At 39.8% G+C, this 17,962-nt stretch overlaps 1 protein-coding gene across 8 annotated transcripts in view; it reads right to left on the reverse strand.

Annotated features, from left to right (window-relative positions):
• The window catches only part of KLHL32 (kelch like family member 32), a 229,167-nt gene that overhangs the window by 88,623 nt on the left and 122,582 nt on the right, over positions 1 to 17,962 (reverse strand). For all 8 annotated transcript variants that reach the window (XR_005022231.1, XM_036872158.1, XM_036872155.1 and 5 more), the window contains one exon: positions 15,538 to 15,636. Coding sequence is in view for 7 of the 8 variants with exons in the window: in XM_036872155.1 (XP_036728050.1) it covers positions 15,538 to 15,636 (99 nt within the window). In the remaining variant the exon portion in view is untranslated. The remainder of the gene's footprint in view (positions 1 to 15,537; positions 15,637 to 17,962) is intronic.

Consider the following 17,962-nt stretch of genomic DNA (forward strand, 5'->3'; position numbering starts at 1 on the left):
CCTCTAAAATTATTCAAATATTTTAAATATTTGTATAGTAAATATTAAATAAATTGATTAAATATTTTAATCTTTAAATATTAAAAATGCCTAGAATGTTAGCCACTCTGGAAATAAATATGGCAGCCCAGAAAGAGAGAGAAAAGAAATAGCTATTGCCTAAACTTTTCACAACTGTATGCTGTTTTGGGGCTACGATTCAATAGCAGGTGTACTGCCATTTTATTCTGTATGACTCAGAAAGATTATAAGTTCAGCTTGTTGTGCAAGTTTATTTGAGTTTATAATTTTATATTTTCCCTGTCACTTTCACTAGGTTGTAAGTGTGGAGACAAGGAACTGGCTGCATGCTTAGTTTGGAGTTGTAGAAAAAGCACATTTTTTTTTTTTTTAAAGAGTTGTTAAAATAATTTCATTAGTGTATCAGTCAAGGTTCTCCAGAAAAACAGGAGATACATAGACAGATTTTAAGGAATTGGCTCACAAGATTGTGTGGGCTGGCAAATGTGTACAGCAGGTCAGCTGGCTGGTAACTCAGGCAGGATTTGAAGGTACAGTCTTGAGTCACAAATTTGTAGATCAGGCTCGCTGGCTGGAAATTCAGGCAGCATTTCTGTGTTACAGTCTTGAGGCACAATTCCTGCTTCTTCAGGAAGTCTCAGTTTTTATTCCTAAGGACTTCAACTGATTGGATGAGGCCCGCTCATCAAAAGTGGTCTCTTTCATTTAAAGTCAACAGATTTTAGGAAAGCACATGATTTGAAGCTGACACATATGGATAGCCTCAGCAAGTGATTAACATCTCATTAGAAAAATCGGAAAGGTGATCTGTGATAAGGATTTCCAAAAACATATGTAAAGTACCTTCCACGTAGTAGATGCTCAACATACAGTAGCTGTCTCATTATTATTATTCCCTTTTAAAAATACTACCAACAGTGCTTAAGCTATAGCTTTGCATATTCCACAAATTTTACTCACTGATAGGGTAAAGAGAAGAAAACACTGAATGTCTAATATGGACTTTGTTTTTCTACAAGTAACAGCAAAAATCAAAGCTGTTGTGTAACATCATTCATTTCTTTTGTACTTAAAAAACACTTCACCAGAGATAAAAAGGAGAATAGATTGAGACATTACACTGGACCATCACCAAGTATGTATTACTATAATGTACTCTGGTTCCCATGTTCTATATTACACACAGCAGAAAAGACACACAGAGAAATCTAAGGATGGAGGAGCTGCATTTCTTTATGACCTTATTTGAAAGATAAACTCCTTGGAGAAATACAATTTATTCAGATTATCAAGACCCTGCTGTGCAAATCTACATTCTGGGAGCACACTATGGAGATCAAAAAATATTTACTTTATTCTGTTGGGTATAAAAGCTTTTAATGAATGCATAATTAAGGCAAAAAAGAGTGTATACAGCTTTAGAAATTCCACTTCTGAGCCAAGCCATTAATATCCAAGGCACCATACCCAGTTGTGATTCCACCTGTTTCCTATTTGGATTACAACCTAGTTATAAATCAAGGTATTACATGACTACACGACCTGGTGCTGCAGAAAAGGATTGCACTCCAGGACTAGAGAAAGCAACATAAAGGGCTTTGTTGTGGATGTGTGGTGAAGGGCTGGCCCTTTGGAACATGTTGAAACAAACAAATAAACAAAACCCAAGACCTTGGGATGAATCATGTAGGAAAAAAGTTATCATGCATATCATGTACATAAAGGGACCTGTAAGTTTTCTCCATAATATATTATATTAGAGTTGATGGGATAAAATCTAACAGTTATGGAAGTAAAAATGAGCAAATCATTGACAATGCAGGCCAGATTATTTGTGATATGATAAAATAATGTAAAACCAGGTATTTTTATTTGTATAAATATAGAGAGAGATATATTTGTATACAAACAAACATATCTGGACAGCTGAATGTAACTATATATTCATGTATTGATACAAATATGCATATGATAGAGTGTGATTAAACTAAAACAAAACATTAGCAGCAATTCAAAAATACAAGAAAAAAACCCAGCATGCTCTAATTCTTAGAGTCTTTGAAGGCCTGTTTAAATATATTTGTGCTGTATAACAGAGGAATTCTACAATTAGGTTACTAGTACATTTTCATAATCAACCGTATGCATAATATCCAAGGCTCATGAATAATTTTATATTGTTCCTTGGGAAAGTCTGTAGTAAGCTGGAAATCCAGTATGAAGGAAGCACAGAGACACAGCCATCATCAACAACTAATAATTCTGGCCCCAGTCACGATGTGCTGCAAAATGCTATTGCAAAGTTTACTAGAGCTGTCTCAGCACATCAGGTGATTACCACTGAATTACGGACTATAAAGAGGAAATTAATGTATACTTTTCTTTCTTGAATCAAAAATAGTCTATCTGAGCAACTGGAGCTTTAAAATGAAAATTTCAATAATCACAAACCTTTTTTGAACAATGAGAGGCAAAATCAGGTTAACATTTTTTTAAAGAATAGTAGAGCCTGGAAGTAATTCTGGTATATTTCCTTAGTTAGTGCTGTTACCCAAAGTCAGCTGCTGAAAATTAGTCCAATTCTGCAGAATTTCAATAATCTCTCCGTTATCCACATAGACTTTTGTCTTAATCATTATTATACATAAGAATGAAGACTGGTAAGGTTTTTTGTTTCAAGTCTTCATTGTTTTGGCTTTTTATATTTTGGATGCTATGCAGGATATATAATATCAATATTTTACATATTTATATATTTTATATATAATGTTAATTTTTCATATATTTATAACTGGGACCAGTTCAAATTTATCTAGATATTATGACACTTTCAAAATCTGAATATCAGTGACTTAACAGGCTGGTAACTGATGTGAATTGAGGTGGCAAGAGCATCTGAAGCAGCGGTTCTCAAACTGTGGTCCCCAGACCAGTAACATTAGCATTACCTGGGAACTTGTTAGGATGCAGATTCTCAGGCTCCTCCTCAGACCTCTTGAATCAGAAACTCTATGGGTAGGGCCCACCAGTCTCCTTTAATCAGCTATTCAGGTGATTCCACACACGGTCAAGTTTAAGAACCACTGATACAGAGTACACATTTGAGTGAAGAAAGAAATGACTCTAACCTGCATAAATATATTCTTACAGCAGAACAAGATGCATGACCCCAGTCCCTCATCCCAGACGCTGAAGTGGGCAAACATTATACTCAGTGTATGGGGCTGAGGCCACAGTACCTGAAGCTGAATTAACGACAGATAAGCAGTCATTTCCCAGGGCCTGAGCACATGTCCCTCGAAAGGCAGTAAGGAAAAGGTCGGCAGCCTGCTCTAAAGGATATCTGTGGAGGGAGAGCGAGAAAGGGGGTGGGGGAGATGTCTAGGAAGGAAAGACACCTGGAGAGAGGGAGGCATATGGACAGCAGTCTCCTAGTAAGGACTAACTTAGATCTTTCTTCTGTTAAACAAATGCACTGCCTGTATTTCCCCTAGTCGGGGAACTTAGGACACCATGCAACTGTATTACAGAAAATTCCTATCACAGGGAACTCTCTTGGCACATGTAGAAGGACCACAAACAAACATGAGTTTCTAAGCAACTACTATGCACTAGAGCTAGAAATAAAAGATTTTTCCAATTTCTTCTTGAATTCTGTATATGACGATGCAGCAATATGTTTTATTTACAGGAAGGGCAGGGGAAACAATAAAACAAAACTTCCTATCTAAAAAGCAGCAACGCCATTGTATATATGTGCCACATCTTCTTTATCCATTCATCTGTTGATGGACACTTAGGTTGCTGCTTATATACAATGGAATATTAGCCATAAAAAGAAAAGAAACTGAGTTATTTGTAGTGAGGTAGATGGACCTAGAGTCTGTCATACAGGATGAAGTTAGTCAGAAAGAGAAAAACAAATACCGTATGCTAACACATATATATGGAATCTAAAAAACAACAACAAAAAAATGGTCATGAAGAACCTAGGGGCAAGATGGGAATAAAGACGCAGACCTACTAGAGAATGGACTTGAGGATATGGGGAGGAGGAAGGGTAAGCTGGGACAAAGTGAGAGAGTGGCATGGACATATATACACTACTAAACGTAAAATAGATAGCTAGTGGGAAGCAGCCGCATAGCACCGGGAGATCAGCTCGGTGCTTTGTGATCACCTAGAGGGGTGGGATAGGGAGGGTGGGAGGGAGACGCAAGAGGGAAGAGATATGAGGATATATGTGTATGTATAACTGATTCACTTTGTTATAAAGCAGAAACTAACACACCATTGTAAAGCAATTATACTCCAATAAAAAATAAATAAATAAATAAATAAAAAAGTAGCAACACCAAGTATTATGTTGCTTTTAAAAGCATCAATTTTTACTATTTATTAAAGTATAATTTCAGTGTGATGTTTTCACTTATCAAAGGCAGGGAGAAAGTGATGGTTCATATAATTATTTGTGAATTTTTTTTTCTAAAACAATACATGCACTTCTACATAAGCCAAGAGAAGTGGCGCAGAGGAAAAATACCTTTTACAGAATGGTTATTATTTCCAAAATATTCAGGAACAGCCTTGTCCAATATGCTGTTGATTGGAAGTAGGTAGTAAAGTTTGTGACATTTCCAGGAATGAAGCAAGACAGGAGTGACGGAAGTGGGTAGGAAGGTTAACTGTGGAATTAATAGAGAAATTCACAAGTGAAGCATGCAATTCTCCTGGCTCTGGTTTCCAGGGTACCTACTGCGTGTAGGATACCATGCTATAGGATACTTTGCATGCACTATCTCACGAACACTCCAACACTCCTAAGATGTACATTTTATATACGGTCTCATATCTGTATCACACCTGTATCTGTGGGCAAAGAGGTTATGTAACTTGCCCAAGGTCACACAACTCTAGGACATGAACTTATATCACAGGGAGATAGATAAGTAAATCAATAAAAATAATATGGTGTGATCAGCACTCTGGAAGAATGCCTGTAATTAATAAAGAGGAGGGAAATCCAACTCCAACTAGGTGGATTTATCAGGCAGCTCTGGAAGAGGAGCTATAACACATGAGCAAACTACTTGCAGGTTAAAGAGGAACTCATAGGGTGACATAACGAGGGAAGAATAATCCATGGAGAAGAAGGCTTCATACAAAGAGGTTTGGGCACGGGGACATGCACGAAGTTCACAATGATTGCGGTATAGCATGTGGGTAGTAACTTGTTTTTTAAAAAAAAAAGGCTAAAGCGATAGGAAGTTTCATAATAAAAATGGAAACTGTGAACCACTTCAAGAGGAATGAACCTTGTTTTGAAGGAGGCACTGGGGTGAGGCAAGAGTGAAGGCAGGTAGGTCCATTGGTTAGCAGGAAGTTTCTTTAGTCCAAGAAATAAGTATTGAGGATTTGAATTAAGATGGTGGAAACAGAAATAGAGAGAATGAGAGAGATTTAAAAAGTTAAGGGGGTTCACCCAAGCCCTGCACACAGATGTTTGTAACAGCTTAATCATAATTGCCTAAACTTGAAGTGACCAAGATGTCTTTCAGTAAGTGAAGGGGTAAGTAAACTGTGGTCCATCCAGACAATGGAATACTGCGCAGCACTAAAAAGAAATGAGCTATCAAGCCATGAAAAGACATAGAGGAGATTTAAATGCATATTACTAAGCAAAAGAAGCCAATCTAGAAAGGCTACATACTGTATGAATCCAACTATATGACGTTCTGGCAAAGGTGAAACCGTGGAGATAGAAAAAGATCAGTGGTTACCAGGGGTTGGGGGAGGGGAGGGAGGGATGAACAGGCAGAGCACAGAGGATTTTTAGGGCACTAAGACTATTCTGTATGATACTGTAATGGTAGATGCATGTCATTACACCTTTGTCCAAACCCACAGAATGTAAAACATCAAGAGTGACCCTTAATGTAAACTGTGGACTCTGGGTGATAGTGAAGTGATAGTAGGTCCACCAATTGTAACAAATGTACCTCCTCTGGTGGAGGATGTTGATAATGGGGGAGGCTATTCATATATGGGGGCAGGAGGTACATGGGAAATCTCTGTATCTACCTCTCAAATTTGTTGCGAACCTAAAAATTACTCTTTAAAAACAGTGTATTAAAAAAAAAGTTAGGGAGGTAGAAGTGAAAGGTTTTGGTGATAGCCTATGTGTAGCACAAGGAGACGGAATATTTTAGGATGACTCCTGGGTTTCTGGCTTGGGTTAACACTCAGAAAGGTCATATGCCTGTGGGATATCCAACAGGAAATGCTGAGTAGGCAGTTGGCTTAGAGATGATAAAACATGCTATCCTTGGGTACAGTAAGAATAGGGCACATGAAGGAGACAAGAAATTAAAAGGACAAGGTTAGAAACCTAGTTTGTAACCAGGAGACAGGGATCCAGCTTGTGTTTTAGGGAAAGAAATTGTTCTGTGGGCCGGAAAAATAACTTAGGTTGTACAGCAAAGTATTGATTAGCTTTAGTCAACAGACAGGAAGCTCAGTTGAGCTACTGCAGGAACATCTAGGAAAAATAATCAAGATCTGAATGATGGCAGTGACAACGAAGAAAGAGAAGAAGGCATATGTGAGAACAATTTAAGAGGCTAAACCAATAAAATTTATTGGGATTCATGAGATCATGGAGCAACATAGGATTATGCCAAGGTTTCTGGTTTGGGTTACTACAAGGATAATGGTTCCTTCACAAAGAGTGGGAGGAGGAACAGGTGAGTAAGACTGGCTGACAGTGAACTGAGATGCATGTGGATGTGCCAGCCAAGTGGAAACAGCTGAACACAGAGCTTGGCGCTCAGGAGAGGAGACTGCAATCCTCCAAATGCGGATGAAAGAGAGTGATGGTGAGCAGAAGAGAAGAGCACCCACATGGCATCACTGCACCCAGAGGGATATCCACAGAGCTGGTGGAAGAAGAGTTTGTAAAGGAACTGAAAAGAAGTAGGAGGAGAACTAGGAGAGAGTCTTGAGAAAACAGAAGTGTAGGAAAGAAAGGAGCTAATAACCACTGTCGAAAGGCTGTAGAGTGGTCACATTAAAGACCATAAAAGGCCCACTGCCTCTGATGAATTGGAGGCTTTGGGGACCTTTATTGGCACAGCCTTTGAGGAGTAATGAAGGCAGAGGACTGAGTTCAATAGGACTGAAGAATGAATAGGAGGTAAGGAAGTGCAGACACTGTTCCCAGTTTGGTAGTGAATGGAAGGAGCGAGTTGTGATAATGAGAGAAGAAGAAAAGTTTCTCCCATCTTATTGATCCTATTTTAAAAATGAAAGGAAGGTGTCAGTGGAGAAGGCATTGAAACCATGGGAAACACAGGAGGTACCTGATGCATCAAGTTGCTGAAAGGCAGTTTAGCCTTAGAGAATCGGGCAGACGTTTAACTATGGGCAGAAATATTTGCAGGTGGAGGGTGAACAGGAGGATGAATCTCTTAAATGAAACATAGATTTTCTTTTAATGCCCCTAATTTCAGGTATTGATAATGGAATTAAGTGAGATTGATTTTGTTTGCTTTGTTTATTGATTCTGAACTCTAGCATTAGTAAAATATTGGAAACATTTTATTTTTGAGAAAAATAGGCTGAAAGTGATTTTAAAATTGCCCACCACACAATAGTTAGTTTAGAACACAAATTACTAATATTAGAAAAATCCTTCAAGACAATCTTTCTTGTCTTTAAAAACTCACAAACAAGGAAGACATAGTGAACACTAGATTACCCACATAACAAATTAAAATGCCAAAATGACTTCCTTGGCCAGCCAGTGTGTCTCTGGGCTGTCACTGACAGCCTTTGGTGTGGGCTTTGGGAAGAAAAGCCAACATAATAGCATATGAAAAGATTAATTGGGATCCTAAAATGGCTGCTAAAAAACTTATGATATATTTTAGAGCCAAATATTAATGATATTTGAAAAATTTGATATTCTGGATCACCCATGCCAGATAGCAAATACTCATGATTAGAACAAATAATTAGTAGCTGGCTATGATTTAGTAGGGCTGATACATTTCTACCCTTTCTGATCATTTTCACTGACTTAAAAAAAAATCTGAAAGATTAAACTGTTTGTAATATATTTTCCAAAATTCGTACTTTAACTTTCTCCAAATACAAGAGTATCAGCTCTAGTGAACTATGGAATAGCACTCAGTGTATTTGATTAGGGGCATATTCAATATATATGTTGGTATAATCATTTGTCTTATCTAATGTGGGAAAAAAATAGCTCAGCAGTGGAGAAAAATGAGTGTAAGTTATAACCTCTCAACCTTGAGGATAAATTATTCTATTCAGAACACCCACTATATATTATGTATTTAGGAGATACTGCTAATTTAATAATTAAAATTATAATAATAGGGCTTCCCTGGTGGTGCAGTGGTTGAGAATCTGCCTGCCAATGCAGCAGACGCGGGTTCGAGCCCTGGTCTGGGAGGATCCCACATGCCACGGAGCAATTGGGCCCATGAGCCACAACTACTGAGCCTGCGCGTCTGGAGCCTGTGCTCCGCAACAAGAGAGGCCGCGATAATGAGAGGCCCACGCACCGTGATGAAGAGTGGCCCCCACTTGCCCCAACTGGAGAAAAAGCCCTCGTGCAGAAACGAAGACCCAGCACAGCCATAAATAAATAAATAAATAAATAAATAAATAAATAAATAAACAAACCCAAAGTTAAAAAAAAAAAATTATAATAATACATTGTTTGGAAGAGATAACCTCCTATAAGTCATTGTAGTATTACTTAGTTTAAAAAAAAATGATAATCTATTAAGAAATACTGTAAAATACGCAAGATCTTCAGTGCCAAATGCAATCCCCATAGAAAGTATTTTCAACTTAAAAAAAACTGTATTCAATGGGTAAAACTAATGTAAGACTGACTTATTAACATATTTTCCTCCCATAATATAAAATTTCAATAGTTAAGCAAGAAAAAAATTACTGAATGGATGCACCATTCGTTCCCTCAATACACACTGCTGTGGACTGAACTGTGTCCTTGCAAAATTCATATGCTGATGTTCTAAGCCCCAGTATGATGGTACTTGGGGATGTGACTTTGGGAGGCAGTTGGGTTTAGATGAGGTCATGAGGGTGGGGCCCTCATGATGGGATCAGTGTTCTCATAAGAAGAGACACCAGAGGGCCTTCCCTTGTGGCGCAGTGGTTAAGAATCCGCCTGCCAATGCAGGGGACACGGGTTCGAACCCTGTTCTGGGAAGATCCCGCTTGCCGTGGAGAAACTAAGCCCGTGCCTGCGCTCTAGAGCCTGTGAGCCACAACTACTGTGGCCGCGTGCCACAACTACTGAAGCCCACGCGCCTAGAGCCCCTGCTCTGCAGCAAGAGAAGCCACCATAGGGAGAAGCCCACGCACTGCAACGAAGAGTAGCCTCTGCTCGCCGCAACCAGAGAAAAGCCTGCACGCAGCAATGAAGACCCAACATAGCCAAAATAAAATAAATTAATTAAAATAAAAAGGAGAAGAGACACCAGAGAGCTTGCTGTCTCTTTCTCTCTGCCATGTGAGAACACAGGTGGCCATCTGCAAGCCAGGAAGAGAGCCCTCATCAGAGCCTGACCAGGTTAGCACCTTTATCTTAGACTTCTAGCCTCCAGACTGTGAGAAATAAATATCTGTTTAAATCACCCAGTCTGTGGTATCTTGCTGTGGTAGCCCAAGCTGACCAATACAGACGCTGAGCTCTTGTGATGCGATGGGAGGGAGGGGGTAAGATATAAAGAGATGTAAGGCATGACCCCTGCCTTCAAGAGTCCCACAGTATAACTGGGGTGGGTAAGACACTTTCCAACCACATTAAGCCCATGAGGAAATTGATGCAAAAGTAGCACTCAGATACTTTCTGCTTCTGTGAAGCTATTTCAAGGATCCTGTGTTTCTCAGAGTTGAAAGGAAAAAAATACTTTCTAAGTAAAAGAACAGTAAAATCACCATTTATGTAAAAAAACCCCAGAAATACCCAGAATTCTTCCTAATACCCTCATGAGAGAATAACATTCTTTAAACCTTTGTACCTTCACTGAAGAGAGAAAATAACTAATTCTCATGGTAGCCCATTTAGTGTAAAACTAAATGAAGACAAGGGATGACTAATAAGCATCAGTCACAGAGGAGGGAGATTTAGGGCAGGAAGTCACTTCCTCCCTCCTGCTCCCTTTACTTGGCTTCTGAATGATTAATAGTAAGAATTTTGGCTTTGCTCTACGAGACGATCCAAATGTGCACACTGTAAACAGAACAACGCCTTCAGTCTGGGGAAATGATCTTTTATGCTTGTAAAAGCAGAAAACAAAAACAAATGAAAACAGAATAGAACCCCCATCCCGAGCCCCGTTTTCGTTACAGTGATAAAATGCTCTACCTAGAGCACTCCTGTCCCTTTCCTCTCACATCACAGCAGCACGTCTCCTCTTTCAGGTCACGTCTTCCCCATAAAAGTGCTAAACTAATGCCGCTTAATGACAAATTAATGTCCATGAATAAAAAATACACCTCTAATAGCATAGAGTAATTTGCCATTACAATATCATCATTGGACATGCCCCTGGTTTAATACGATGTATTTAATTCATAACCTAATGAGTGATATATAAAAAGAGGGAGATGAACCCTGCAATTACATTTATGTGAGTCTGTCACCTTATTTGTAAAACCTTAGAGTCATTTACATTCAAATTAGAACAAATGAGTGATTTCACAAAGTGCAGTGATAAATGACCACAGCAGCCCAAGACAAAACTGTATTTCCTGTGAACACATTAACAGCTTCCTATTATTTGTTAAAAATTACAATGCATATTGCCCAGTGTGGTGTGAATAATGACTTTTTTACTGATTAGGTCAGAAAACTAATATGTAGCAAAATAAATAATTTTTCTTTTCATTTTTTCTGATTTTTGCTTTAAATTAACTACTGAATTCTGGTGGATTCACACTGCCACCTGCTGCCTAGGAGTAGCTACTAAAAGTATATTCCTATCAAAGGAGTTAATTCACCACTTTGGTGGTCTTATTCAGAAAGTCTAGTGAGGGTTCTTTCTTGTCAATATATTTAAAATGTACAAATTTTTTTTTTGAAAGCTAATTACAAAAAAAAGACATTTTCAGCAAAGCATGTGTATCTCTTAATATATCACTTTCAGGGGATACAACACAAAGTCCAGTGGCCAGTACCCTGATCTTATGACAGGGGAGGGTTTGGGAGGGTGGTGTGTGTGTGTGTGTGTGTGTGTGTGTGTGTGTGTGTGTGTGTGTGTGTGTTCCCTACTCCTGACCCTTGGTACTATTGTACCAAGGCTGAGATTGTACCAAGGCTGAAGGCAATGACTGAAGGCTCTGCTTGTCACTCAGGATCTCTACCACCTAGTCTTCCCTCCCAATGACAAGTTCCAACATGAAAGGAAGGCCTTAGGGTCCAGAACAGAGCAGACTAGGAAAGGCATGAGGACTGGCGATGAGGTTGGGGAAGAACAGGCCTGGCCTTGGAGACCAGGCTAAGGGTTTCTGCAGGTGAAATGATGCTGCCAAATGGTCATTAGGGGAGCTAGTAGACATTTCCAAACCCGATCAACATCCTAGTTCTGAATTTAAGTTTCTCCATCTGTAAAAATAAAAGAACTCTCACCTGCCTTAAGGGGTTGCTTAGCAGAGGAGAAATGGGAATGTTTGTGCAAAACACTCAATACAGATAGGCTCTCAATAAATGCTGGTTCTCTTTCCTGGGAAAGATAATGATGGCTCTGGGGACTATGGTTTGGCATAGATAGAGGATAGAAACAAGCAGACCCCTTAGGAGGAAATTATGAACTCTTATAACATATAGCTAATGATGGTGAGAGTCTAAAGAAAGGTAAGAAAATTAGCAACGGAGAAAAGAATCAGGTCTGAGAGATATCTGGTAGGTAGAATCAACCCAACTTGGTAATTGATTGGATATGGTGGTGAGGAAGGGGTCTGAGACTATGTCCAAATTTCTAGACAACTAACAGATTGATGGTACCATCAACAGAGAAAAGGGCAGGTTTTCTCATGTTAGGTTTGAATTGCCTGTGTGATGTTCTGGTAGAGATGTTCAGAAGCTAATTTTAAAAAAAGGTTAGAAGAAAATCAAAGTTTGGGAAAACAAACTGTACTCAAAAAGTTTGTAATGTTTATCTGAGGGACTCGGTAAATCAGTAGACACAACAGAATCTCTCTATCCATAGCCCATCTCTCTGAGGATGGTCTGCAGAGATTCCTTTACAAGACTTAACAGAGTGAATGACATTCATGTAAACATGCATACGCTGAAAAACAAGAAAATTTACGCGTTTTACTGGGCCCTTTTTATACACAAATATTGCTCTTTAATGAACTGGTTCATCTTTCTGATGAAATTTTTAAAAACAGCACAACGGACAGGGAAGAGGAGCAGAAGGAGGAAAAGGGAAAGAAGCATCCACATTTCATTTGGGACTGAATCTCAGCAGATAAGTCAGACAGGTCACGGTTATTAATGATATATAACACGACAGGCTACACAGGACAGAGTCCTACAGAATTTCCATGCAAAGCAAGTGAGAAAGGATGCAAGCTTGAGCAGTTGTCTGTAAATCCCTCATCTTGGGATGATGGGCTGTTACTGTAGCCATTCCCCTTGTAGCCACCCCACCCCAAATCATTTAGCTGCTTTCATTGCCAGGCTACCAGTTAATCTCAGCAACATGCACGGAGACCGTGTGTATTCTCAATGACAGGCCTGATTAGAGGGCCTGGAGCCAAAAATGAATACGGGGAAGACCTCACAGCCTGGGAAGCTAATTTGATGGCTGTCCTCACTGACAAGAGGGGCACTGCTCCTGTGGTGTGGGGTCCTGGCCCTCAGCAGCCTGCCAGAGGAAAAGCAAGAGAAAGGAGCCCACACAGTGGCCTCAAAGTGTCCCTTCCCTTGGCTGGGGGCGAGCAGCAGCGTCTAGGCATGTGCAGAAGAAGCTTCAGGTCAATGCAATAGCCGATGGCCGCGGAAGCTCAGGGAGGCTTGGGGAGCTCAGGAAGTGCCCACCCAGCACTTCTCCTGGCATACGCTTCTTAATGCGCACTGGAGGACAGCAGGAGGTCTACTGAGAGCCGAGGTCTACCCTCCACATCTCTGAAATAATGGTAATTTGAGAACAACAAAACAATACCAGACACCTTAGGAAAACGGTTTCACAAACTCCTCATTGGGCAAAGTACCGAACAAGAATGGAGGATATATTAGCCTTGGTTGATGGGTCTTAATGTCTAAGTACATTTTAAGCACTGAAGATTTTTCATTTTAACAGAAAATATTTTATATACCCAGTAAAATGATTCCATAGGAAATTAAAAATCAGTTGAGCAATAATAACCAAAAATCGTAAATAGGTATAGTTATTTGACTATGTCAAAATATGAAAGCAGACTGACCCCTTCTGGTAATTTGATAATCCTAAAAGAGAGGCAGGGCATATATTTGAAAAGGAGTGACATAATGAAGGTTTCTGCATACACAGGGTTTTGGTCCTTAAAGTCCAAGTTTCCTTCTACAAGTTGGACATCTTGCAACATCACAGATAAAAAAGAAAAGGAAAGTTACATAAGAGAATGAAATGCAAACACTGGTGAAAAGACAGTGAAAATTCTAACCACTGCTCAAGCAGGCTAATAATAAATGAACTGTCCACAAAATACATCTGTTTGCAAGCTACATTTTTTTCCTCAGCAAAATAATGAATTGCAAGAATTAAATTCCAAAGTGCACACAAGTCACCTGGTATCTCAACAGGCTCATCTGATGGGATAGGGAAAAATACCCATGAACTTCCAATGTTCATCTGGAATTCTCATTTAGAGAGAATTATAGGTTTAAGTTTACACACACACACACACACACACTGTATATACACTGTATTTTAATGTGCCTCATGATAACTAGCACTATAACCAAACTTTTGTCAACACACATCATTAATTATTACCTGCCATGGAAAAAGTGAATCAGGTGATGATGCAGAAAGCACAAGTTGCAATATTTGATGTAGAAATGTCAAATAAAAGTAATTTCAATTTCACAAGTCAAACACACACCTTTGAAGTCTTGTAACCCTTCTATGTTATTCCCATTTGTTACTTGCAGAAAGGGATTAAAACGGGTCTCCCATATCACCCAACAATATTGAGGGGAAAAGAAAGGAAAATAAGATAAAATAGTTAAACATTTACTGTTAGATTAAGTATGCTGAGATAATGATAAAACTTTCATATGCTGTATTTGAACTGCTCCTTAGGTGAACATGGCTGACATTCCTCCCACTGTCTCCCTAGGAGACACTGGTTCCTATTTCCTGAGGTTGCTGGGGGGATGAAATAAGATGATAGATGAGAAAGAGCTTTGGAAATGACCTAATGAGTAACAGAAGTAAAGGCTATATTTAGAATTAGAGAAATTATTAGGAAGGAAATAACGTAATTAGGCAGAAAAAAAATAAGATTTTTCTACTTACTAATAACATGTCATGTGCACAAGGACAGTAGAATTAAATTATGTGGATTTATTATTTTTTAAAGTTTATTTTCACTGTTGTTATAATGCTGTAATAAATGCAAGTTAAAGGTCATACGAGTGGAATAAATGGGAGGATCTCAATGTAGGGGGTTAGTACTTAACTCTCTGCGAAATAAAAGAGACTCACATCCGTACTATCTGCCCAAGATGTCCCATATCTTCCTATTGAAACAAACGGTTTTCATCCAAGAATAAAAAAAAGGTCTTTGGAATCAGAAAGGCCTATCACTCACCAGCTATGTCACTTTGGGCAAACTGGGTATATTTCAAATCTTTGATTTTTTTTGCTTATAAAAATGTGCAACGTTGCTGTGAGGACCAAACGTGAAGCATGGGTGAGCAAGCAGCAGGTGCTCGGCGGATGGGAGTTTTCTCTCCCCCTCGCAGAGCCTTTCCTGAAACCCTAGCAAATCAGGGCAAGAACGCACAGGTCACTCATCATTTCTCCAGCATTTATTGCCCGGGAAGTTCATGCAGCAATTAATTATGTATGACTTCATGATATGTTAGCTACTGTTACTGAAATCTTAAACTTCCAACTTCTCATGCATTTCTGCAACCAGAGAGCATTGCTTCAAATCAAGACCCTTCCCAGCGTCATCTCCCAGGGCCCCAGTAGTGAACCCTGTGTGTGGCTGTTGAGTTACTCTGCCGCCCAAGGGTAGCAAGGTGGGCAGGGAGGGTCGGGGACAGGAAGTAGGACGTGAGAGCTGCAGCTGCCCTCTTAGGAGCCTCTCAGCCTGTGTCCTGGAGAAATTCTACCACCACAGGCCACATTTCCCACCCACCCCTCCCTTCCATTTTACCTGTCACTGGGCTCCAGTCGGTGGGGTACTGCAGGGAGAAGGAATGTGCAGGGTATACTAGCAGGATGCAAGCTCACATACCTGGATGAGATAGTGGGAACATAAATTGAGAAGCTCCAACAGCTGTAGGTGACTGCCAGCTGCTAACACATCCTGGATCACGCCTGGCTCCAACAAAATCTGTTTTTTTTTTAATAAAAGAAAACTATCAGTTACTTAAAAATTAATACTTGCTTACTATGCAAATACACTGTATTTAAATTGCTGCTTAACATACTACATCTGAATTAATACTGTTCCTTATTATGGAAGTCAGTTCTTTTTTTCCTATTCTGATTAATGAGCTGTGGTCCTTACTCTAACAGCTAAGTTCTCATTTCCAATACTCATATCCATACTTAACCACTTATTTTTGTAGGAGGATATGAACATTTGCAAAGAACAATATAATAGTCTTCAAATTCAGTTTATGATGAATATAATCTTATAAACACAAAAGAACTGAATTTTAGTTTTTCGAAGTATATTTCAGAATGTTCTTCTTCAGTAAATCACAGAAACAGTACGGTTAACACAGGTATTTTAGAGAAATGGGGCTTATGGTTCTCCTTGAAATACAGGACCAGAGGTGGATATTACTCCATTTTACTTCTAAGTCCTACGATAGTAAACTTCAACCACAAAGTTTCATTTTTTTTCCTTCTCAATCTCAGCTTCTCTAATCCTTTATGTTTCAAATAAAATATGTAGAAATAGTATTTTCAGAATATAAAGGCATCGCAGAGAAGCAAAACTTCCCAAATACACTGGTGATACCAATTCTTCTTTTTCTCCTGGTTAGGTCCAACTTTGTGCCTACTGCTGCCAGCTCTTGAGCTGGTGAATAGGGCTGGAGAAAAACACACAACTAAGTTGACGAAATTCACTTTACATGCCAAGATGGCCAGGCACAGGAGGCCTTTAGGGCTGCTCCAGCCATCCTAACGCATTTCCCGGGCCCAGTGATGCGCTAGGTCTAGTCTCTGGACCAGCATCAGCATCATCACCTGGGAACTCGTGAAAACTGCAAATTCCTGGGCACCTCCCCAGACCTAACTGAATCAGAAACTTTCAGGTGAGGCCCAGCAACTGATGTTTTGATGCAGGGAAGCCAGTGCTTCTGATGCAGGGAAGCCTGAAAAACACTGATGGGGTCAGCTCGCTCTCACCCTCTATTCCTTCTCACTCGCTCCTCTTTCCTCAAGCTTCCACCTCCTCGTCTCTTTCCTTACTTCAACCTCACGATCTTCCCAAGGCTCCCACCACCAAGTCTACCAACCCACCTATTCATATCTGTACCAGGACATTCTCCTCTCCTCAACACTCCCCTTGTGCACTAGATCCCATCTCCCTCTGCCTGATACCATCCCCTCTCATTCCTGCGTCATCGTCTGTTCTCTTCTCCTGGATGATAACTCCCATCAGCATACAAATATGCCATTATAGCTCTTATCTTAAGACATAAAAATTCCCTCCCTTGAATCCACAGATCCGTCCATGCTCCCCTTCATAACAAAGTTCCTCAAGGAAGCTGTCTGTATAAAACGCTGCTGTTTGCTCTGCGCTGCTCTGTCTCAAACCCACTCCTGTTGAGTTTTGTTTCTACTGTTCCTCTAAAAATGCTCTCATCGAGGTCACCAGTGACCCCTAAAACTAACAGCCATTTCTCAGTATTTAATCTTACTCAAGCCAACAGCAGTTAGCAAAACTGACTACTCCTCTTCTGGAGTGATTTCTTCCCTTCCCTCTAGGACGACGCTCCCTCTCTTGGTTTCTTCTACTTCAATAACGAGTCCCTTTCCATCCCCTTCCCAACCTGTAAGCTTTGGAGATGCCCAGAGCTTAGTCCCCAGATCTCTTCTTTCCTCTCTCTACCTACTCCGTGGATGATATCATGGCTTTAAAATTATCTACACACTGATTACACTCAAATTTGTTTCTCCAGCCCCAAACTCACCCTTGAACTCCAGACTCTGATATTCAACTGCCTATTCTGTATCACCACTTGGATGTCTAACGGGCAGCTGAAACTCAACGTGCCCCAGACTGATCTCTTCATCCTCTCCACCAGTCACCAAACCTGCTCCTACCCCAATCTCACCATTTCAGCAAACAGCAACTCTCAGTTATTTACACTAAAACCCCAGAGGCATTCTTGATTCTCTTTTCCTCACACCTCACATCTCATCCATCAGCCACTCCTGTTAGCTCTATCTTCAAAATCGTTCCAGAACCCAATCACACTCAGTACCACTTCCATCCTTATCACTCTAGCCCAACTCACCGTCTTCCTAGATTTACTGTAACAGCCTCCTAACTAGTTGAACTGCTTTCTCCTTTGCCTCCTCGCACTGTTTTTTAATAATATGAATCAAACGGGTTCTTTAAAAACACAAATGAAATTATGTCACTCTGTTATTCAGAACTCTCCGACTTTTTATCTCATTGAAAAAAAAAAAAATCCGAA

Source organism: Balaenoptera musculus, chromosome 12, assembly GCF_009873245.2.
Source record: "Balaenoptera musculus isolate JJ_BM4_2016_0621 chromosome 12, mBalMus1.pri.v3, whole genome shotgun sequence".
Lineage (NCBI taxonomy): Eukaryota > Metazoa > Chordata > Mammalia > Artiodactyla > Balaenopteridae > Balaenoptera > Balaenoptera musculus.